The sequence below is a fragment of the Mercurialis annua genome, linkage group LG3, assembly GCF_937616625.2.
Source record: "Mercurialis annua linkage group LG3, ddMerAnnu1.2, whole genome shotgun sequence".
NCBI classification, from domain to species: Eukaryota; Viridiplantae; Streptophyta; class Magnoliopsida; order Malpighiales; family Euphorbiaceae; genus Mercurialis; species Mercurialis annua.
The window spans coordinates 52,308,533-52,333,372 of record NC_065572.1 but is presented as its reverse complement, the minus strand read 5'-3'; the positions used below and the strand labels follow the sequence as shown (position 1 = coordinate 52,333,372).

General features: G+C 40.1%; 2 protein-coding genes across 2 annotated transcripts; both read right to left on the bottom strand.

The window, feature by feature from the left end:
- Positions 1-6,816: 6,816 nt before the first annotated feature.
- Positions 6,817-10,287, bottom strand: LOC126672621 (uncharacterized). The gene is made up of 2 exons (XM_050366572.1): positions 9,359-10,287; positions 6,817-9,142 (listed from the first exon to the last, which is right to left on the bottom strand). The coding sequence occupies exons 1-2, from the start codon at positions 10,285-10,287 to the stop codon at positions 6,817-6,819; spliced, it is 3,255 nt and encodes a 1,084-aa protein (XP_050222529.1).
- Positions 10,288-17,178: 6,891 nt separating this feature from the next.
- On the bottom strand, positions 17,179-19,127 carry LOC126672620 (uncharacterized). The gene is made up of 5 exons (XM_050366571.1): positions 18,497-19,127; positions 18,173-18,269; positions 18,027-18,077; positions 17,445-17,979; positions 17,179-17,403 (listed from the first exon to the last, which is right to left on the bottom strand). The coding sequence occupies exons 1-5, from the start codon at positions 19,125-19,127 to the stop codon at positions 17,179-17,181; spliced, it is 1,539 nt and encodes a 512-aa protein (XP_050222528.1).
- Positions 19,128-24,840: the final 5,713 nt, after the last annotated feature.

Genomic DNA, 24,840 nt, shown 5'->3' with positions numbered 1-24,840 from the left:
AAACATCAGAGTTAAATATATAAGTACATAATGCTAGACTACTGCGGATATCTAGATCACAAATCTCTTTTCCAGACCTGTATAAAACAACTCCCAAGAAATTAAGACTTCGGGAGCTATCATTGAACCATCATTTGCTTTCCTGAAAATTGGAGGGACAGTGAGGTCAGTATATTGGGATATACTGAGTGAGTCCACATATTACTAATAGATATTACATAAAGGATGAAATCACTTCAAAACCCTTTTATGTAAAATAGTTGCTTTGAAATCATTTTCAAAACTATTTTGATTTGAACTCACCGTATACTCTCTTCAAACACCTTGAAAGTATTTATAGAAAATACTTTAAAAACCACTAGAATCATATATAGTCTATAGCATTTAATGCTATTGACTAAAAATCACTATAATCATATACATAGTCTATAGCATCTAATGCTATTGACTGATAACCATATTTGGTTATCTTTACTCATATAACATCGATAGCAACTCTATCCGATGTGTCATAGACGTATCAACTACGTCTAACATTAGTTGGCTTTCACATGAATCCTATCACATCACATTCTACATGAATGCACTCAGAATATGGACCGTCGTCTCAATTCTGTATGTGGGCCCTGTTAAGTCTAGGCCGTAAATATTGCTGCCACCATATGACTTAATTCTGTTAAGTCTAGGCCGTAAATATTGCTGCCGCCATACGACTTAACCACATTATGCACATGTCTGAGATAACTATCCGCTGTCAATCCTAGGCCGTAAATATTACTGCCGACATATGACTCACTAGATAGTTATCTGATGCATTCTAAACGTATCATTTACGTTTAGCATCAATAGCAGAGCTATCTGATGTGATCAAACATCAACGTTCGATCGACTAGCCAACTAACGTATTCTATTCACATCATACTACTCGTTCTCTTATTGGTTGTAAATATAATGTATTGACTCCACAGGTATGGTGAATCTTACATTAGACGGATTGTCATTACAACCAATTCATGTTAACCTATAGCTTGTATAGGCTTAGTCATACTGATATTGTATGATCATTAATGAGGTAAAGCATTATTGTAGTGCTCCGTACTGGAAACACAATTGCGTTAACCTCATATCACAAACATAGTTAGCACTGAGGTAATACTTTATTGTTGTATTCCGTACTGGAAACACAAGCTGTATTAACCTCCCATTATTATTGGGGTGCTTTTCGTGTATTATGTGTACTCATTCATTATTGGTTTGATAATCGTTCTTGGTTTGTACTATAGTTACCCTCCCCGGTACTTTAACTCCAATGAATTATTTGTAATACGTTAGTATCAAACAATACACAATAAAAACGTATATACATATATACTTTTAAACAAGCAATAGCAATACCATAGTATTGCAATTCATATAGCCCATAGTATATCAAAATACTTGGCCTTATGAATATCGCAAAGCAATAAAGTGTACTCACCACTTGCTATCCATATAATCTCAATTCCTTAACGTATGCTCCTGTAGCCTATTAGCCAAACACCCTGGTGCTCTGACTAGGCAGATCGACCACTTGTCGGATCTAATTAGGATTCAAATATTAAAATATAATCTAACATTGAATCCCTATCTTTACTTATAACGTATGAACGTATAGACTTTTAAATAATAAAAGTCCTAAACTCGGCCCGGCGTTAAACATCTCGTTTAACCCTCCAAACGTCCTCGTTTACATTTTAGAGTCCAATTAAATCTAATTGGATCTAACTATGCGTTTAGGGTGAAAAGCCCACTTTAGTCCCCTTCAGGACGACGGGTGCACGTTCGTGCACCATGGTACACGTTAGTGTACCTTGTGCACGTTCGTGCACTTGTGTGCACGTTCGTGCACTTGTACAGGCAGGCCTTCTGGAACTTCGTTTCCGGGCCAATTCCCGACGTGCTTTCCACATTTATAATATTCTAATTTATTTCTAATTAATCGATTACTAATTATCAATTATTACCTCATATGCTTGCGGACTACCGAAGAAATCGGAGTCGAAATCGCGAAATGGATCGCGCCGCGCCCCGCCTCGGCTTGCTAGGTATAGCAAGCACGTCAAATTGAATTTGACGCACAGAATGAGCTGCCCCCTCACTTCTATTTATAGAAGTTTGATTTGGCTAAAGTACCATTTGGTACTAGCTCAATCATGTACTTTAACTCTAATTTTAATTAGTCGTCCGTAGTCCAAACAGAGACTAATTCCAAATTTTATGAAACGTTGCTTAAAAATTCCATAAAATATAACGCAAATAAAAATATAATTTTTATTCGCATCCGACTTATATTTTATTTTTTAATAAATCCCCGAAATTTATTAGGTCTAAATCAGTCCCAGTTAAATAAAATTACTACGTCCAAATTTAATGAAAATTGAACCGTAGATTCTTCGAATTATTTCGCGAATAATGACACAAAAATTATTCGCTCGGGACCTATATATGATTTTATATTTAATTTAGACCAACTAATAATATTTAATTAGTTTATAACTGAAACTAATTAAAGTTAAAAGTTCAGGGATCAAAATGGACATTTTTCCAACTTCACCGCCTCACTCCAACCGACTCAAACCTTTTTAATTTCTTTTATATATATATATATATATATATCTTAACTTTTACTCGTCCATAAAACGTCGAGCCTTCCAAGTTTCGACATTTTAATTTCGGGGTTTTGTCCGAAATAATTTACTCTCCATTTAGAGAGGTATATTGATATATTTATTATCAATATATTTTTAAATACGACGCCCTGTCATATTCTCCGTTTATTAGTCTCGTTCAGTCCCACTTTCAAATAAACTCCGTCCAAACTTTATGAAAATTTGACGGTAGCTTATTAAATATATTTCAGAGATAATAATATAAATATTACTATCACGGGATTGGAAAATCAATTAATATTAATTTTCTCTGTTTTACTTATTCCCGCTACATTCACTTTAGCGTCCACAATTTAGCGAACTTAACTTTTATCCTTCGCTAAATAAAATAGATCTTTTACGAATATTTTTCATAATATTCGAATCTCAAAATATTATTTTTTATATTTTGATTATCGTATTTTGATCTAGTGGCATATTCTATTCATTAGAAATCACGGGGTATTACAGCAGTTATAATGGCTGCTCCTAATGACGCTATCGCCGCTCAAGTGACCGACAAGATGAACGAAATCCAAGCCGCTGCTCCAAACACCGATCTTCAGGTAATAGTGAAAACCAACGACGACAAAGAATGTGTCGGACCAATACTCGTTTCGCCCAGTCATCTCTGTGAAATTGCTACCCCTTTTCACGAAGAAGTCCTACCACGATTCTCACTCGCCCACCAGTCTTCCATTTGGGTGAACACAATGTTTAGAAACTGGCCTACAGAGCACAAGGGTTATCAAGAATGGGTAAACCGATTAAAACCTCACTTCGGCCAATTGTGGAAAGATGTTGGCATATACGACATGATCGGCCTCTGCAAAGCGAGCAGACCAATAGCGAAGCATTATATCATGGGGGCTTCCCTCTTCTGGTCGTCCGCTGTCAACTGCTTCTGTTTCAAGTTTGGTATGATGACCATCACTCTCCTGGATCTGGCTGCCATCTTGAACATCCCTGTAATCGGCGAACGTATCTCGCCCAACTTGGACGCCGAAATCCCCGCTTTCAAGCTGTCAAAGGCCCAACGGAGTTACGGTCTCTTCGTCAAACTTTTCATGGGCGAAGAACACTACAAACCAGACGCCAAAGAGCACATCGCCTTCCTGGCCTTCTTTGTGGCGAAGTTCGTACTCTGCACTTCATCTTTCAGAGTTACAACTGACTGCTTCACACTCGCCGCTGCTCTGGCCGAAGGGCGAAAATGTAATTTGGGCGAGTTCATGCTGGCTCACTTGTATAGGAGTCTAAATGAGATCGCCCCTCATGCCGAAACACGAACCTTTCAGTGTCCCAGTGGTCCGCTGTGGGTCCTGCAACTATGGCTCGCCCTTTACTTTCCAGAACTCTTTGAAATCGGCCCTCACATTAAAGCCGATTTGTGCGGCTACCAACTGATCGCTGCCGGCACCCGTCTCCCACACGTTTTGGACGTTTTAGAAGTGTTCACCAACTCCTTTCGTACCTCAGAGCTCTTTTGCCCCATCCTAACTCTGAAGTATCCTCCCTCTTGGTTATACCTCGGCTGGGATAGTGACGACACTGAAGAAGCTCTGGCCGATCCTAAACGGAGACTTGGAGGTCAATATTGGGGTAGCTCTTTAAAGAGCAGGAACTTAATCGCCGGTCTGGAATATAACCGCAGCAGTATAGAGGCATACTGCCCTAACTATGTGGCTCGGCAGTTCGGATATAACCAAGGAATTCCCTGTCCTTTATTGATCTCCGTCAATAATCGCGGGACCTACAGGCCTTCTTTAGAAAATTATGCTGACTTGCAATTCATAACTCGCCTTAATAGAGCATATCTTCCCCCTATATCTGAAATCTCTCGCCCTTCCATCTCACCCAAGTGTACCCCTGAATTTGATAGCTGGTGGGCTTCAGTTGTAGAATCGTGCTTCGACCTCTCTCCAAAAGAAATCCTATCCCTTCATGATTTTTCTTTACCTCCTTTATCAAGAAACCCAACTCATGCCGATCTGTTTCTTTTGCAGGCACCGAAACGTCCCAAATATGAAGGTAACCTATTCCATCTTTTTGAAATTTCTAGGTTCGAACGTTTTTACAAATTTAAATACAACCCTTTAGATCGGCCAGGTATGAACCTTAGGATGCAACGTCATAGACGAATAGCTAGGACTAAGTTCAACGAAAAGATGAAAAAAGTTTGGAAAGATAAGTACGAAAAAACATATTCTTATGAATTCTTCTTAGCCCATATTCGCCCAAAGTTCAAATATAAGAGTCCACCAGTTCCTAAATGTAACATGTTCACCCCTAATCCAATTAAACTGCCTAAAAAACGAGTAAAAAAGTCTAAGCCGATCGTAAATAACGAAGGGGTCACTTATACTGGCATCAGATGTCCCTCTGATGTCGAGGCGATAAGTGAACTGGTCAAACATGGCTACACTAGAATACCAGGTAACAAAGATATCATTTCGCCTTTGAAACTTTCCTTTATTTCATACTAACTTGCTGTTTTCCAGTTGGCGTGCCGAAATGGGCGAAAGGGGACGTTTACGACACAGATGGCGAAGACCTGCCAGAAGCAAAGAAATCTCGGCGCAAGCGTCCGGCGAGTAAAAAACCATCTAAGAAGGAGCCCAAGGAACCCAAGGCTAAGAAAATGAGGGCTGAACTCTCCGGATCTCGCCTTTTCGATCCCGCTCCTTCTGATCCTGAAATAAATCGCCCTTCCAGGAGCGCTCATTCCTCTTCAAGGGGTGATACCCAAACGGGGGACGATCGTACTGGCGACGAAGGCATTTCCTTAACGGGGAATCGCTCTTCCCAAAAAACATCGTCAGAAGTTGCCCCGACGGTGTCGCAGATGCTTAACTTTTCTCCGCTTCCTACTCTGCATTCGCCCCTTGGTTCGGACCTGGTGAACCTCCCGGTTCGTCTTGCTGCCAAGACTAAGGTACCTTATTTTTGTTTATTATTGCCTTAACAATGTCCCTATCAGCTAATTTTTTATTGCGGCCAAACATGGCAGATACCAGATGATGTCTCGGCGAAGCCTGATGATCTGGCAGCAAAAGCGGCAGCCTTCCTCAACTCTGACAGTGAGGAAGAGGAGATGCCCGTACCAGAGGTAGAGCAACAGGCCGAAGTAGCCAGCGGTCCTTCTGAGGTGTGGGGCGATCATCTAGACGTCGTCGGCTCTTTGAAGGCCCAAGGTGTGGCCATCTTCAAATCTGTTGAAGACTTTGGTCGTCTTAAGAGAGCGGCGACTGCCCTGGCCGATGCCCCTCCAGAGATTTTGGACGAGAAAGCTCGTAGTGCCATGGTCCGACTGTCTGCGTCGCTACCCGCATTTCAAAAGATTTATGATGAGGCGACGCAGATCCAGACGGATCATGACCAACTGACCCTTCAGGAGGCCGAAGCAAAGGAGAAGCTGGAAACGCTCAAGGCTTCTGTGAAAGCATCTGTTTCGACCCTGGCTGCTCGCAGGGACCATGCCAAGGAGTTAAATGACAAAATCTCAGCCCTGAAGCTCGAGCTGGAGACTGAAGAGAAAGGCATCGGCGAACTTGAAACTGCCATGGATAAAAGCCTTCTTGAAGGGGTCGGCGTGAAGAAGAACCGGAATGAGCTGAAACACAGCCTTGCCAAGATGAAGCCGAAGGTGGATGAAGCCCGGAAGTCTTTTAACACTGTTCGTAGTGAGCTTGGCGATATTTTTAGCCATTTTTAATTTTGTAATCATTTTTAAGTTCAAAACAATGTCAGTATTTGTCATCTTTTGTAATACTTTGAATCGCACTATGTTTTGATCGGCCTGGGGCCGTATCTTATTTGTGAGCATTATTTTTCGTTAATGTTTATTCGGCCAGAGAGCCGAAATTTTTCGTTATTTACACCTTGCATTGCTTTCAGGTCTGATTATTTTTATATTATCGGTCCGTAATTGATCCGATACGAAATAATGCTCATTTATAAAAAAGATAAGTACAATATGTTGAGAAAAAACGGAGAACCCGTTGAAAAAAACTCAACGAATGTGAAACGCCGAAAACGAGAGCAGTGATAACGAATGATCGGCGTTATCTTATAATCGCCGTGTATTCCGTAACATTTCAGGATATTCGGCGGGAAAGCACCAACAGCATTACTCTTCGTCGGCTCCGAATAACCGACGGTCTACGCCCTCCCAACAGCTTGGAACGTACTTTTTCAGGAACTGACCGTTGATCGCCCTATCGTGTTCTTCCCCATCAACATCTGCCAACAGATAAGCACCGCCTGTTAACTTGTTGACCACGATAAAGGGACCTTCCCAGTTCGGGCTCCATTTGCCAAGCCGAGTGTCTTTGTGGCCGATAGGCAAGATTGCTTTCCATACTATATCGCCTACGGTAAAAGCTTTCCGTTTTACCCGCTTGTTGTAAGCTCTCTCGACCCTTCTTTTCTGGGCTTCTAAGTGGTCTAACGCCGTTAAACGTTCTTCGTCAAGGTCCAGAGAATCTATTACCATCTTGTCGAAGTAATCTTCTTTGGACAATTCGCATTGGTATCTGCGGCGAGTAGACGTGACGGTTAGCTCCATTGGCAACATCGCATCATAACCATAGACCAGTCTAAAAGGCGAGGTCCTAGTAGCCGACTTCTGACTGGTTCTATTCGCCCAAACAGCTTCTGATAAAAACACATGCCATTGCCTTGGGTTTTCTTCAATCATCTTTTGAACTATGAGCTTGATGGCTTTGTTCGTGGCTTCGGCCTGTCCGTTGGCCTGGGCGTAGTACGGTGTTGAGTGTATCATCTTTATCTTCATTTGGGAGGCCCACCAACTTATATCGCTTCCCGTGAACATCGTCCCTTGATCTGTGGTTATGGACTCGGGCAAGCCGTGTCGGTGGACGATGTATTCTTTGAAGAACTTGATCACCGCTTCTTGTGTCGGCGACTTCAAAGGTTTAGCTTCGACCCACTTGGTGAAGTAGCAAGTGGCGATAATCACGAAAGCATGACCATCAGACGAGCCTGGGTATACTTTCCCTATCAGGTCGACCGCCCATCCTCTGAATGGCCAAGGCTTGATGATGGAGTGCAGGTCTTCGGCCGGGACGTGTTGTATTGGGCCGAATTTCTGACAGGCTTCGCAACCTTTGGCATATCTTATGCAGTCTTGTTCCATTTTCGGCCAATAAAAGCCGTATTTATGGATGAGCCACCTCATTCTGGGACCCGCCTGGTGGGCGCCTGCTATCCCTTCGTGTACCTCGGCCATAGCAAGCATCGCCTCTTTCGGGCCGATGCATCTGAAGAGCAGCCCTTCAAAGCCCTTCTTATATAGTTCGCCCGATAAGACCACGTAATTAAGGGCTAAAGTCCTCAACCTCCTATTCGTGGCGTCTGGTTTTTCAAACCACTTCAGGAGCTCGTCCCTCCAATCTTGGGTGACGTCCAGTTGGTAAACCGAGAACTGTCTTTCGTCGATCGTGATGCCCCCAGTGTGGAGATTTGGTGTTTCCCTCTCTATGGCGTCGAATTCTCGGTTTACCCTGTAACCGCTTCCGTGCTGAGCTAGGTCGTTTGCAACACCGTTATCGGCCCTCTCCGTGTATTCTATTCTCGTGTCTTGGAAGCCTTCGATCAGGTGTTTCGCCTTGTTGCAATACCTCACCAATAGCTCGGACTCGCATTTGAATTCTCCTGTCACTTGTTTAATGACTAGCAAAGAATCTCCTTTTACACTGATCGCCCTTGCCCCTAGCTCGGCTAAAATCTCAAAACCGAATATCAGGGCCTCATATTCTGCCTGATTGTTGGTGCATTCGAACTGGAGTCTGAATGACAACCGATAGGATGCCCCCAAGGGCGTGACGATGTATACTCCTGCGCCTGCCCCCTGGCTTGTTCTAGATCCATCGAACCACATCTCCCATATGGCGATGTCACAAAACGTGACCGCTTCTTCCTTGAGGGTAATACCCGGGTGATCGGCTAAGAAATCTGCCAACACTTGTCCTTTTACCGCTCTTTGGGGAACATACACCAACGTAAATTCGGACATAGCAATCGCCCATTTTCCAATCCGATTCCTCAGGTACGGCTTTGATAAGATATACTTAATGATATCGGTCTGGGATAATACATATACTACGACCGGCAACATATAGTATCGCAGCTTGCAGCATGTGAAGTACAGACATAGACACATTTTTTCTATGTCGGTATAGCGAATCTCTGTGTCTGTCAATCCTCGGCTTAAGTAGTAGACTGCTCTCTCGACCCCATCGTCCTCTTGGGCGAGCATACATCCTAGGGATTCGTGTGCAGCCGATAGGTATAGTAACAACGGCTTATTCGGCTTTGGAGGGGTCATAACCGGAGGTTTCGCCAAGTAACCTTTCAGATCATCGAACACCCTCTGTTGCTCGTCCGTCCATATCCACTCATCGGCCTCTTTTCCCCTCAGCAAAACACTCCAGCTGCGAAGTCGGCCTGCTGTGTTTGCTATGAATCTTCTTAAAAAATTGATTTGACCGATGAGCCTCTGGAGCTGCTTCTTGGTTTTGGGTGGTTCAGCATTTATAATCGCCTTGGCTTTGTTCTTGTCTATTTCTACTCCCCGCTGGTGAACCAAGAAACCCAAGAAGTTTCCAGCCGAAACGCCGAACGCGCATTTCAGAGGGTTCATTTTTAACCCATTGCGTCGTATACGCTCGAAACCCTTCCGGAGATCGGCAAGATGAACTCCGCCTGTATTTGACTTGATTACGACATCGTCGATATAGACCTCAAGGCAGTCAAGGCCTCTGAACATTTTGTTCATAGCCCTCTGGTATGTTGCCCCCGCGTTTTTTAAGCCGAAAGGCATCACTACCCATTCGTACGCTCCGATCGGCCCAGGGCATCTAAAAGCCGTTTTGGAGATATCCTCCTTGCTGATTGGAACTTGGTTGTATCCAGAGTGCGCATCGAGAAAACTGAGTATCGTGTGTCCTGCTGCCCTGTCTATCAGCATATCGGCCACCGGCATCGGGTATTCGTCCTTAGGTGTAGCCAGGTTGAGGTTCCGAAAATCTACGCATACTCGTAGCTTCCCGTTTTTCTTCATCACTGGTACGATGTTAGAAAGCCATTCGGTGTACTGGGCCTCCCGAATAAACTTGGCATCTTCCAGCCGCTTAATCTCATCCTGGATGAGAGTATCCACTTCCCTGGACATTCGCCGTGGAGGTTGCCGAAATGGCCGAAACCCACTCTTTAATGGAAGCTTATGCTCGGCGATATCGGGATCAAGGCCCGGCATTTCATCATATGACCAGGCAAAACAGTCGCGGAATTCAATGAGTAGGGCGACCAGTTGCTCTCTGAATCCTTCGTCCAGTCCTGCGTTGATGTATATGGGCTTAGGCAATTCTTCTGTCCCCAGATTGATTTCGAGGAGATCGTCCTGTACTTGGGCGGGATCATCTTCTAACTTCCCGGTTGCCAATCTTATGTCCCCGATCCGCAACGATCCTGTTGGGACTTGGTCTTGGTCCTCATATATGCATTCGGCCGATGTAACATCGTACAGCGATGTTAGCTGTCTAATTTTCTCCCTCAATTCGTTATGTCGTGCTATCATTTTGGATCTCTGAGGATGGTGGATCGGCCTTTGCCCCCAAGGGTCACTGATACTGGCCGATCTGTGTTAACAAGCAGGCGAGGGACGTTCGTCTCTCCTTTTGAACTGAGGGATTGTATGTTGCGCACTTCCTCATCATATAAACGTGCTTCAAGCACATTGTGGTCCTCGCCGAAGGGGTTGGGATCGCCCTGAACAACTTCTGCCTCGCCGTCATCTCGCCATATAAAGAGCATTTGATGCATGGTCGATGGTATACACATGTTAGAGTGTATCCAATCGCGGCCGAGCAAAATGTTGTAGTTGCTCCGGGCGTTGACCACGAAAAACCCTTCTTCGGTTTCCACTCGCCCTACCTTGATTCTGAGGGTGATGTACCCCTCGGCCGGCGTCTCGCCCCCTGCGAAGTCAGTCATGTAAACGTCGGTCGGGTCCAGCTGATCCCGTGTTATACCCAGTTTTTTGAGCATCTTCGCCGGCAGTATGTTGACGCCAGCCCCGTTATCGATGAGGACTCTGTTAATCGATACCCCATTCAAATCGGCCTTAATATACAGCGGCCGAATGTGCCTAGTCATCCTCGTTGGAGGTTTGCTAAGAGATACTACCGCGGTATCGTCGGCGCTATCTCCTTCTGGTACGATTACATCGCCTTCCAACGTTGCCTTTTGCCCCGGTTTACTTCTGTAGGAGTTGGGGAGCGTGACCACTTTCACTCCGTATTCGTCCCTTATCACCGGGACCCATGCTTTCAACACACCCTTCTTGTGCGAGACTATGACTTCGCGTTCTTTGGGCAATCTTGCTTTAAGTTGGCCACCGTGGTGCGATATGAGTACGTCCTTGTAGGATGATCGGTTGCTGGAATCTTCGTCATCCTTGTGAACCACTGCCGTTACGGACACATCGGCCGATTGTTTCTCGCTCTTCGGTATCCACACCTTCCTTACCTTGGCATTTCGCCTATCAGGTGATTTGGCGTCCGCATCGGCCTGGTTCCTTGCCCCCAGTCTCTCGGTTATTGGCCTATTTCCGTGCTGCTCTCTGAGAGCCGATTCTGCCCCGTGATTCGCCCGCGACTCTTGTCGCAGCCTTTGCATTCGCCTCTTCTGGGTTTTCGTCATACGAGGGGTCTCCTCCGTTGGCCGAAATATCCTCTTGAATACATTAGTGGCAGGCCTCCGTTGTGGCTCATGCCTCTGCCACTGTTCTGTGGGCGATCTCGGTTTAAAGGTCTTGGGATGCTTCCTCGTGTTTTCTCTTCCCTTGACTTTAAAACACGTACTGCATGATGGGCAAGTCATATCTGCTGTAGGCGAGTTATATCGCTTCCTCTTCTGTTGTTGAGGTTGCCCTTTTTCTCCTCGCCACTTTGAACCGTCGGTCTCTACTCTCGGCTTGGGTCTTCTTGGATTCCACTTACTTTGTATCTGCCCTTGCTCTAGGTAGCTATCAAAGTGAGGCCGAACTGTGTTAATAGACACGTATTTGGCATCGGCCTCTTTCTTTGTTGGGAATAGAAGTTTCCCTTCGTTAATCGCCTTCTGAACCACGTTTCTGAAGTTTACGCAATTGTTCGTGCTGTGCCTCCAGGAGTTATGGTACTTACAATAATCCTTACCGACTAGCTCTTCCGACGGTGGAATCGTATGTCCTTCGCTTAGGGCGATCTGCCCATCCTTCAACAGGGCATCGAATATGTCGTCGGCCTTAGTCAGGTCGAATGAATACTCTTTTTGTACCACCGCGGTCTTATTCCTTTTAACAAAGCCAGGCTTTCGCAAGGCCGAACATTCCAGGGGTTTCGTTCCCAAAAATTCGGCCATGTTGACTTCATCCTCGGAACCACTATCCTCGCTATCGGACACCACGGCCACGTCAAGCTGGTCTTTGTAATAGGTCCCTTTAGATGCGCCTCTCCTCTGTTCTTTCTCCTGGAGGAGTCTTTCGTAGCTCGTTACCCTGTTCGTTAGCTCGAACAAGTCACGAAACCTGTGGCCCTCGAAGTGTTCCCTCATGGCGAAACTCATCCCTCTTACCACCATAGGTACGCAATCGACCTCTGACATTTTGGTGGAGCACCTAGTCCTGAGATTTCTAAATCGGCCGATATACTTCTCTGCCGACTCACTCGGTAGCTGCGAGATTCGGGCGAGGTCAGCTAGGGTGACATCAGGTGGTGCCCTGTAAAATTCTTCATGGAAGAGGATTTCGAGGTCCTTCCATGTGTCCACCGAATTGGGCGACAATCTAGAATACCATGTAAACGCCATTTTTGTCAAAGAGCTGGCGAAAAGCCGGAGCTTCCAGAAATCATGAGCGGCTGCTTCGCCGCATTGGGCTGAAAACCGGGCGACATGTTCAACCGTAGATTGGCCCTTTTCCTCGCCCGAAAACAAACTAAACTCTGGCACTTTATACCCCCTTGGGAAAGGATATAACTTGTCGATCCAGTCCGGATACGGTTTCATGTACGATGGGCGAGGCATAGGTCGCAGGTCCACCCCGAGCCTTTCTAGCATGTCCACGAGTTGTCCCTGGTTGTATATATTTGGATCGCCTCCCTCGGAGTACGATTGTTCGCCCGTGTTGGGCTCCTGGGTGTTGGCTCCAGTAGCTCCCCCTTGTGGTCTAGCCTCGCCTTGTGGGTTGGACGAGCTTGCTCCCGGATGATCGGCCCTTCCTGAGAACTCGGCCTCGTTCCTTGTTAAGAGCTTAACGGAACCATATGTATACCCCATCTTGTTGGGTTGTTGTTCGGCCGAACCACCTGGTTGACCAAAACGGCTCGGTGTTTGGTTCTGTTCGGCCCTTCTGTACCCTTGATCGGCCGCGGATTGCCCAGAAAATAATCGCCCTAGGTTTTCCATTGCCTTGTTGAGGCCATCTAAGTTCCCTTGGATCTGCCTCTGGACCGATGTTTGGTCGGCCATGATGTTCCTCATCACTTCGGACATCTGATGCATAGCACCGTCGAACATTTGCTTGTTCTCTTGCGCTATTTCGCCCCTCATGGCCGAGAAGTCGGCCTGTGATAAAGAAGGGCGAGAGGGAGGAAGCTGGCGCGAGTAATCTATCATGTCATCGGTCGCGTCGTCGACCTTGTCCTTAGGTAGGCTCCCCTCGGCGTCCGTTGTATTCGGCGCCTTGCTTGATTGGTTCACCTGTTTGTCCTTGGCCATGGTTTCTGATCTATCCGAATCTGATTCGTCTACTATGTCACCTTCCTTCCGTTGTTGTCGGCGTATAGACCGAGCGTGCCTGGAATCGTCCTTAGAGTCCGTTTTTGTGCTAACCATAAACTGGTCCCCAGTGGAGTCGCCAAAAGATGTTCGCCTGGAAATATTCCGGACTCGAATCTTTGAATTTATAATCGGGATCGGTTTGAGGTTTGATACTTTAACGAACCTATGCAGATATTCACAGGGCTTGTTTGGTTAAAGACACTTAACCACGTGATCTAAAAGATAATAATCTGGGAGTCACGGACTCAGGCGAGATTAATACCGAAAACTACTCCTAAATTAAAACAATCCGGAGATTGCGGGATAAAAAGCACTGGGCTTGGTTTTTGATTGATTGATTTGTTGATACAAAAATAATAAAACTCTGAGCTTTTTATAGCTCCTCATACTTAAAACTCCTAATTTAACTAGGACTAAGACTCTGAAAGAAAATCACTCCTATTGAGCTACAAACTCCTAATAAAATAGAAAAAAGCAATAATAAACAAGCTTTCCGTTGGGCCTTAATCCCTGATAAGCCCGTATGAAGTTCTATTCGGTAATTATTTGGGCCGGTGTAAACAGTAGTATTCTCACAGTGGGTCATCCAGTGGCTTATTTCTCAAATAGCATCTATGATTTGACTTAATATCTCATATACATGATTAGTAAAACATAATCATCAGTCAACATCATACTAGTCTCAATGTTGTATTAAGACTAGGGATAGATGGTATATAATTCTTTTATTAAACCTAAGGGTTCTACTATCAAGTCACATACTTGATGACCTTAGAAAGAATTAACCATTCAAGTATTTTAATCATTAATATAAAATGATAAAAACTGCCAATCAATAAATAATAAAATGATAAATTCAAAACATGGTCAAACATGATTGACCTAGTGCATATCACTAACAGATTTCAAACCGGAACCGCCGGGTTATAAACCGTGGCCACCTCTAATAAAAACCCTTAAAATTTGGACATTGCTTTTTATGAACAAAAATAGTAAAAAAAAAAAAGCATAGCTGACTAATTATTACAAGATACTAATGTTCAAATCTTAAAAATTGCTCTGGTCGTATCAAAACTTGCTCTGGAAATATTGCCACCCTAATTAATTCATTTTATTTCATTTCCTATTTAATAATAATATACTAAAATTGAATAAGCTATCTTCTTCACTCAAATGAAATATTTCCCTCATTATTCATGCTCTAGACCCATTTGTATCTATCATTTTATTTTAATTTTTAATTTATCCACTGTTGAATAAAAAAAGGTTATATCACTCTTTTATATAGGCTACATAAAATAGTTAGTCATTTATAATAGTAAAAAAAATTATTAAAATGAGAATGCAATTTTATTTCTATCGAAAATAGTAAGTCATTTATTATAGTGAGAGAAAATTTATTATAGTCAATAGGAGAATAATTGTTAGTATGAATGGAAACGATATTAACCGCTCATTTCCATATCTATCAAGGATAGTTTTTGAAATAAAATCTCATCATATATTTTATCAAATATGTATAATAAATTATTAAATATAATATAATTTTCATATATTAGTTTTAAATTTATATTTTCTTTTTTATCGTATAATTATTAATAAACTCGAGTTGATTTCGAACAATCCATATATCGTTCGAACTTGAATACAAAATCTTGATCAAGCTCAACTTTATTTCAATAAAAAAATAAACAATCTCAATCAAACCACAATATCTATAGAAATAAAATAAAATAGTCCAAATAATTTATTTTACCTAATATTATGCTTTTAATTATAAATTTTGATATACTCAAACAAATAGAAATGCATTGATATATATAAAACTTACCCTAAACGCTAAATCCTAATACCCTAAATCCTAAACCCTAAACCCTAAACCCTAAATCCTAAACCCTAAACTCTAAACCCTAAAATTCTAAATTTAAATAAATATAAAAGCATATATAATTTAATTTATTATGAATTTTATTTTTTAATTTTCTTACCTTTTAAATTATTTCTTCCTTTCTTTAACGTTTTCATACTAAAACTAATATAGTATATTGAAAGATTTAATATTTATGTAAAATATTTAATATTTGGTAACAAAGACCTTAATTATTAATTAAGGTAAAAATGAAAATTTTATAATTAAATCAAATCATTTGTTTCCATATCAACTATATTCATATTTAAGATTAGCTTAATTAAAATTTAATTTATTTTATTTTATTTCATATTTAATAATAAATTTTGATAAATAATTTTAATTATTAATTGAATTCCATAATATTAAATTTTTCCAGAATTTGATAATATAATGTATTAAATAATTTAATTAGTTACAAATGACGAATTGTTAATATTTTTTTTTGAGAATAAATGAGATTTCATTCATAATCTGAAGCAGTACAAGTGTGAGGTATCCAGGATAGTGACAATACCACTCATGATGTCCTGAAATGGAACGGGCTTTTTGCGCCAGAATATGCGCTGCCTGATTCGCAGAACGTCTCACAAAAATAAAAATAACATTACATATCTGCTTTCCTAACGACACGCAATCACTAACCAACAAATCCGAATCAACAAGATCTGGATTCCTTATTTCTAATACTACCTCCATTGCGTCTGATTCGATAATGAGCTTATCGAATCCTTTAAGCCAACTTAGCGCTTCTCTAATGGCTATCGTCTCAGCGTCCCTTGAGGAATAACATCCCTGGATCATCACCTGCTTCGGTTGGACCAATTTTCCCCTCCAATCACGCACAACCACTCCTATACGAATACCTCTGTTACTTGAGAAGACGGCAGCGTCCACATTTGCCTTCACCCATCCCTCTCCCGGCGGCTCCCAATTTTCACGCCCATCTCCAGCATCTGCAACAGCCATATTAAACTACCCAGCTGAACATTTACTAATCTGCCATGCAGCCAATTGTGAACAAGCTTGCGTGAAAATTCCTTTAGCTTGATTGCCCTTTTTGCTCCAAACCCATGCATTTCTATTGGCCCATAACTGCCAACATACAAAAGCTACAAGGTTAATCTCATTATCTTGCAATTGAACAAACCAGGAGGCCACCCAATCTACAAACTCGCTCCCTTCATCAAATCTTGGAACAGAGATTATTCTCCAACAATCTGTCGCCACGGCACAAGAGAAAAAAATATGATCCGGTCTATCTACTCCCGCATTACAAACCGAACATTGATCATTTACAAACACCCTCCGTCGTGCTAAAGCTTCCGAGGTTGGAAGATAACCCGAGCACGTTCTCCAAATAAAATTGCGAATGTGAAGAGGGACTGAAATTTTCCAGATTTTGCTCCACACGACATTAATCTGCTCATCAACTTCCCCTCTCAAAACTCTATAACAACTTCTAACTGAAAAATTTCCTTTCGGTTCAAAAATCCATCTCCACCTATCCTCCATATTCCGGCAACTAGTAGGGATATTAAGAATACTATCTGCATCCTCGGCATTGAATACATCGCGGACTAAGCCCACGTCCCAGTTGTTCCCTCCAACTTCAAACAGATTGCACACTCTTGAATCCCTTAAAGAATTCGGTTTAGGTGTAGAAACATACCCCGACCTATCCATCAACCACGGGCAGCCCCAAACCGGAGTGTTAACACCATTACCTATACGCATTCAAGCTCCTTTTTCCATCACCGATTTACATTCAAACAAACTTCTCCATACGTAACTAGGATTAGATCTTAAGCTTGCCTCAAGAAAAGAAGTTTCTGGAAAATATTTTGCCTTAAAAACCTTCACAATTAAATTATTTTCCATCGAAAGAAATCTCCAAGCTTGCCTAGCCAGCATTGCTATGTTAAAGTCACGGACTCGCTTAAAACCCATACCACTAAATTTCTGCGGATCACAAAGCTTCTCCCACCTTGCCCAATTAATACCTTTCTTCTTCGTTTGATCTCTACCCCACCAAAACGAATTAAGCATACGTTCTTAATCAAAAAAACATTCATCACATAGTTAGGCATTGATTGAGCTACCGTCTTTATCAACACTTCCTTTCCTCCTCTCGAAAGAAATTTAGAATTCCATCCCTTTACTTTATTCCAAACCCTATCTTTGATAAAAGCAAAGATTTGGTTTTTATTCCGCCCCACAAGGGAAGGGAGCCCTAAATATTTTCCGCTATCCGAATCCTTTACCACCTCCATAACCGAACAAATACTCTCCTTACATTCTCGGTCTACATTAGCACTAAAAATGATATTAGACTTATGAAAATTTACCTTTTGACCCGAAAAGTTTTCATAGAAATCTAACACATTTTTCACAACCAGCATTTCCTCCACCGAAGCCCGGAAAAATAAAAAGCAGTCATCTGCAAAAAATAAGTGACTAATCGTAGGTGCATCTCTACAAATCACTGCTCCGTGGAGCTTTCCTAACTTTTCCTCATGTGATAACAAAGACTTAAACCTTCCGCACAAATAATAAAAAGATACGGAGAGAGAGGATCCCCCTACCGCAGCCCTCTACTGGGAATAATCGGACCAGTGCCTATACATTCCCCAATACTAGTATACCGAACAAAAGAAACACAGAACATAATCAACTCACCCATACCTCACAGAATCCGAGCCTTTACATCATAAACTCCAAAAAATTCAACCTCACCCTATCATACGCCTTGCTCATATCGATCTTAAGAGCCGCCATACCAAACTTACCCCTCCTTTTACATCTCAGATAATGCCCAATCTCATAAGCTATAAAAAAAATTATCTGTAATCAAGCGGTTCTCAACAAAAGCACTCTGATTTTCAGAAATAATCTTAGGCATCAACTTTTTCATTCTATTAGCCAAAACTTTAGAGATAACTTTATAAGCCACATTACATAACGCAATAGGTCTGAGATTAGTCACAGCTTCAGGATTATTAATTTTTGGAATTAAAACAAGAGCAGTATCATTTAACCCATCAATAAAAAAAACCATTAGCAAAAAGGTCTCTACATAATTTGACTAGATCTCCACCAACTACTCCCCAATTTGACTTGTAAAATGCCGGATTAAATCCATCCGGACCCGGCGATTTATCATTGTGCATGCTAAACACCGCCTTTCGAACTTCAAAATTAGAGATAGGACTCAACATACAATCATTATCAATTTGAGACACACACGAGCTGACCTCAATAAAATCAATATTAGGCGAACTAGAATCAGAAAATAGTTCATTGAAATACCTCAAAATAATCCCATCGATCTCATGTTTTTTGGACTGCCAATCACCTTTTTCATCCCTCAACCTGTTGATATGGTTTGTCCCTTGCCTCGCCGAAGCATAATTATGGAAGTATCTCGTATTTGAATCGCCACCCGCCAACCAAAAGCTTTTAGATCGCTGTTTCCAGTACACTTCTTCATCCCTCAATAGGTCATGGTATTCTTTAGATAGAGACATGAAATTCTGCGTCCCATGAGCATCATTCCTACTCTGAGCAGCTCCCACCGTCTTCCTTAAGCTATCCAAACGTTTTTTATAATTCTGACCTGATCTCCCCTCCCAACTTCTTAAGGAATTTACAGTTTCCTTCAATTTATCCACCAAATTCGTCTCCATCGAACTCGATTACGCTGAACCCACCACCTGCTTATACTCTTTTAATCTAGGCAAACATTATTCAATCGAAACTGCTTTGTTGAAACGTTCCTCTCCTTGCTTCTTAAGATAAGAAAAATAGGCAAATGATCAGAATTTGTTATCTCCTTATTTTTCAGCTCAACTTCTGGATAAATTTCAAGCCAGTCATTAGTTACCAGGGCCCTATCCAAACGTTCCTCCACTCTCTTCGCACTCCCACGTCCTCTCGACCATGTAAATCTATACCCCAACACTGGAACCTCCATCAGACCACATGAAATAATGGTTTCCTTGAATCCAGTAACTAACCAATTTGGATGAATAGAACCACCTTTTTTCTCCTCATGACTAGCAATATCGTTAAAATCACCTATAATACACCACGGCAAAAGACTTGTCTATTTAAGAGCATGAATCGTACTCCACGACTCCCTTCCCCTCCCACTCTCCGGAAACCCGTAGAAACCAATTAACCTCCACGACTCACCCCCTACTTCTTTCACCACCATGTCTATATAATTATTGCATGAGTCAATAACATCAACAACGAACTCTTTCCTCCAGAACATAGCAATCCCTCCTTTCCTCCGTACACTATCGATAGCAATACACCCATCAAACCCCATAACATCATGCAGAACTTCAACTCTGGACCCAGGAATCATTGTTTCACATAAAAAAACAAAAGAAGGTTGTAACCTTCTAGCCAAGTCACCAAGGAATCTAATGGACCGTGGGTTGGCCATCCCACGACAATTCCAACTTAGACAACTCATTTCTTCGGGCCGGCCTGATTATCAAGGCTCGCCGGTCTGTATATAGAAGAGTCAATAATCATATCCATACTTTAATAACTTGACCCAACATCATAAAACCCACCACCTACACCTGGATTTGCTCTCTTCCTTTTGGGATCTCCTGCCACCCCACCATCAAACACAGTTGGCAAGTTTGAACTACCCAATTCAAATTGATTTGATTAGATTTTTTCCCCTCTCTAATCATCAAATCTGTAGACTTTCCATCCAGATTCCCCTTTCCACCCATCGCCCCCTTTATCACTCAACTTTCTATTTCCAAATTCAAAAATCGGAGCAATTGTGGTAATACTCAGATTTTCAATGATTCTAGTATTCAAATTTTCCACCTCAGCTTCACCTTCTACATTTCCTTCACTCACCGGACTAGAATTCTGAATCCACTTATTTGACATTATACCCGGAAGTTTCTTCAAGTTAAACCTCATGTTAGAATCATAAGGCATCAACTCCTTTGCTATTGGATTATCGAAAAACTTGGCATAAATTTTTTCCGAATGGCCCATAATCCCACAGTAAAAACAGAACATAGGTATTCTCTCGTATTTAAAATTTATCCAGCTACACGTATTCACACTCGTCTTGACCTTCTTCCTCCTCTTCAACGGTTTCCTGACATCAATGCCAACTCGTATCCTCATCGAACTCCCCTCATTCACCTTGGAAACTCGGTTGTCATGACGGATAAATCTTCCTAAGAAATTGCCTACGTCTTCCCTCAATTTCTTAGAAACCAACCCCAGCGGGATATCCACCAAATGCACCCACAAAGCAGCCTCCCATAACTCAATGTTAACCGGCGATTCTCCAACTACCAATTGACGACAAATGAATAAAAGATATTCAAAAGTCCAAGGACCATCATCCAACACCCTCCTCATATCAAACTCATGGAAAAATTGAAACAGAAATAAATTTGGTCCTGCCTCCGTAATCCTCACCCCTTTCACCGGCTTCCAGACTGGTGGCAGCACTCTTTTTATCGCCTCACAGTTAACCTGCTTATCCGTGAGAAATTTTCCCACAATACACCACTGGTAACTTTCAGACTCAACCCCTACCTCCACCCCTGAAAAATCCAGACCTTCACCCTCCTCCTCTTCCTCCACAGCTAGTCGGTTGTTATAATCAATTACACCACTTAACCCAGCCATCGAAAAAACCAGAAGAACACAACAGGAACTAACTTTAGGTTTCAACGTTAATATACGTAACAATTTGCATGAAAGAGCCAAGACTGACCAATCCTTTCTCACTAAAGTGGGGAACAAATCTTACAATTTCTCTCTCTCAATAGTGGGGAACAAAACTGTCAGGCAATAATTAGTTTCTTTCCAATCACAAAAAACAAGAATTCAATGAAAAAGTTACACTTGTTGCAAAGCACAAGAAATTCTAACTTGCCATACGCAAGACTTAATTGGGAAAATACGAACTTAATCTTTATTTGTTTACTTGTTCCCTGTATTTGATGAATTGTTAATATATAAATTAAATTAATTGTTTATTTTCAATTTCACTAGAATCATATTCAAATCACATATGAGATTGAGCAACATAATTTTAGAAATGTGCTTATATCTAGCAATTTTAATTAGTTAATAGTAGCAAGTTGACAATTTTGATATGTATTTTCAATTAATGACAATTCCGTATAAGGCTATATATTCAATAAAAATTGGTATACTTTCTACACTTGAATTACTAAGTATTTTTTTTTTGTTCATAATGTCTCAAAGAACTCCAACCAAACAAGTGAAAACCAGAGAATGGGATATGGCTCCATCTCCTGCAACACTTGAAACTTTATATCTCACCACCCGTGGAAAGTTTGATGATCTTAAGAGCGAAGTTAAAGTATTTCTGAAAAGGCTTCTCATTTTCGTTAACGATGAGGAATTACGTGATATAATGTTGCTCCAGGAGCCCATGACAGCTCATTATAAATTTTTTCATGACGTGTTGAAAGAGGAGAAGGAAGACAAAGCACTCGCATTATTGCCTATTAAAACTAGAGATGGCCATGGGCTGGGTCAGCCCGTGAACCGGCCCGGAAACGGCCCGTTCAAACCCGGCTCGAAACCGGTCAAATCCGGAATCGGACTAAAACCGGTCCGGAACCGTACGAAGGGCGGTTTTGGACCGGTTTCAGATTTGTTGAACCGTGAACCGGTGGTTCCGGGTCGGAACCGGCAATTCAAGAGTTGAACCCGTTGATAAAAAATATATATTATATATTTAAAATATATATTATATCTTTATCATATAATATATTTACTTTTGCAATAAAATATACGTTATACTCCCTCCGTCCCATTCTAATTGAACGTATTTTTTATTTTGGGTGTCCCATTCTAATTGACAATTACTATTTATAGAGTACTTTTCACACTACTTTTCTGTTTTTACCCTCTTCAATTAATGCATTTAAAAAGCATATTTTTAAAAAGTTGTGATGCATTTAATGTAATGTGAGGATATAAAAGTAAAATTACTAAAATTTCTTAAATAATGTGCAATTGAAATTTTCTCAATTAGAATGGGACGGAGGGAGTATTTGTTTTAGTTAAAATTTTAGTTAATATTTTAAATTTTTTAAAAAAATTATTTATTTTCTTATAAAACTATATCCGTGAGTTATTTTATTGGTAAATTACATATTTTAGTAATTAATTTTTTTTTAAACCGTTCTAAACAGGAACCGGAACTGTCCGGTTCCAAACCGTCATGGAACCGTCTCTTAGGCGGTTACGGGCCAGTTTCACTTTTTCTTGAACCGTGACCCGGTGATTCCGAACCGGAACCACCAGATTGTGAACTGTGAGGACCTCAAATTAAAACCCTTAAAATTTGGACATTGCTACTTTTTTTGAACAAAAATAGTAAAAAAAAAAAACATAGTTGACTAATTATTAAAAGATAGTAATGTCCAAATTTTAAAAATTGCTCTGGTCGTATCAGAATTTGCTCTGAAAATATTTCCACCCTAATTAATTTATTTTATTTTATTTAATATTTAATAATAATATACTCAAATTGAATAAGCTATATTCTTCACTCAAATGAAATATTTCCCTCATTATTCATGCTCTAAATCCATTTGTATCTACCATTTTATTTTAATTTATCCACTGTTGAATAAAAAAATAGTTATATCACTCTTTTATATAGGCTACATAAAATAGTTAGTCATTTATAATAGTAAAAAAAATTATTAAAGTGGAAATGCAATTTTATTTCTATTGAAAATAGTGAGTTATTTATTATAATGAGAGAAACTTTATTATAGTCAATAGGAGAATAATTGTTAATATGAATGGAAACGATATTGACCGCTCCTTTCCATATCTATCAAGGATAGTTTTTAAAATAAAATCTCATCATATATCTTACTAAATAGAGAAAACAACAAAAATGCCAAAAATTGGCCTCCAATTACACTAATTGCCATTTAACTCATTTATTTTACATTCGTACCACAAAACACCAAAATTTTACATTCATGCCATCCCAATAAGAAGAAGACATGTGGTCTCTCTTTCTCTTTCCCACGTGGTCCCCCTTTTTCTCTCTTTTTTCTCTTTTTCTCTCTCATGTGTTTTTTTTTCTCTCTTTCTCTCTCCCTCTTGCCACGTGGTCCCCCTTTCTCATACACACACACACACACACCACATACCTGAATAATTCATTTATATAACATAAATTTTAAAAACAATATTACTTTTAATTCTAAAAACTTAAATTTATTAAATTTATTAAATTTTAAAAAATACATAAATACACAAATAATACAATTTTTATAAATTATTTAATTTTTATGCCATGTATAATTATATATTATGATGTATCTATCATGTATAAATATATATCATGATGTATCTATAAAGTACATTTTAAAAATGTATCTATCATGTATAAAATATGTATCGGAAAATGTATAAATATATAAATGAACTTATCGAATTAGTCGGTTGATTCAATTAAATCGATAAAAATTAATGATAAAAACTAAAAAGTTTAATTAATTCGGTTAATTAAACTCTAATTTACTACATATAATTCACTTTCTCGATCAAAAGATTTTGGAAAAGATAAATTAATTCACATACGCGTCTTTTAACTATTTATTTTTTAAATAATAAATTAATAATTATCTAATAAACCTGAGATGTATCAAAAATGAATCAAATATGTATCAAAAATGAATCAAATATATTTATAAAAAATGAATCAAATGTGTATCAAAAATGAATCAAATATGTATCGGAAATGTTCAAATATATATATATATAAAAAATACGTAATAAAACAAAAAAATATATAAAAACAAGAAAAAATATTTTGAACGATCGAATATATATCAAATATGTATCGAAGATGCATCGTACCGGGAATGTATCAGAAATGTATCAAATATGTATCGAAAAATATATCAAATATGTATGAGAGTTGTATCAAATATATCTCCAGCATTTTTGTAAATATTTTTTCTAGTATAATAGTGAAGTAAAATATTTCAGATTCTTAAATATAAATTAAATATATAAAACTTCAAAATATAAAAATATTTGATCTGCTTCTTTATCAATTTTTATACTCAATCCCACGTGGCTATGCTAAAAATATATCTGAAATGTACCATACATGTGTACGCTCTAAATTATATACGTTTCATTTCATACAACTGCTTTTAGCAATTTTTTCAATTACCGAACTATTAAAAATGCCACAAATATTTATTTTTATTAAGTTGTTAACTGGTAATTAAAAATAAAAAACGATTAATTAATTATAGAATGGTTGATTAGAGGGAAATGTAAACCTACTCTTTAATAGTAATTAACCTGACTACTTAAAAGTTAAAGAAAAAAGAC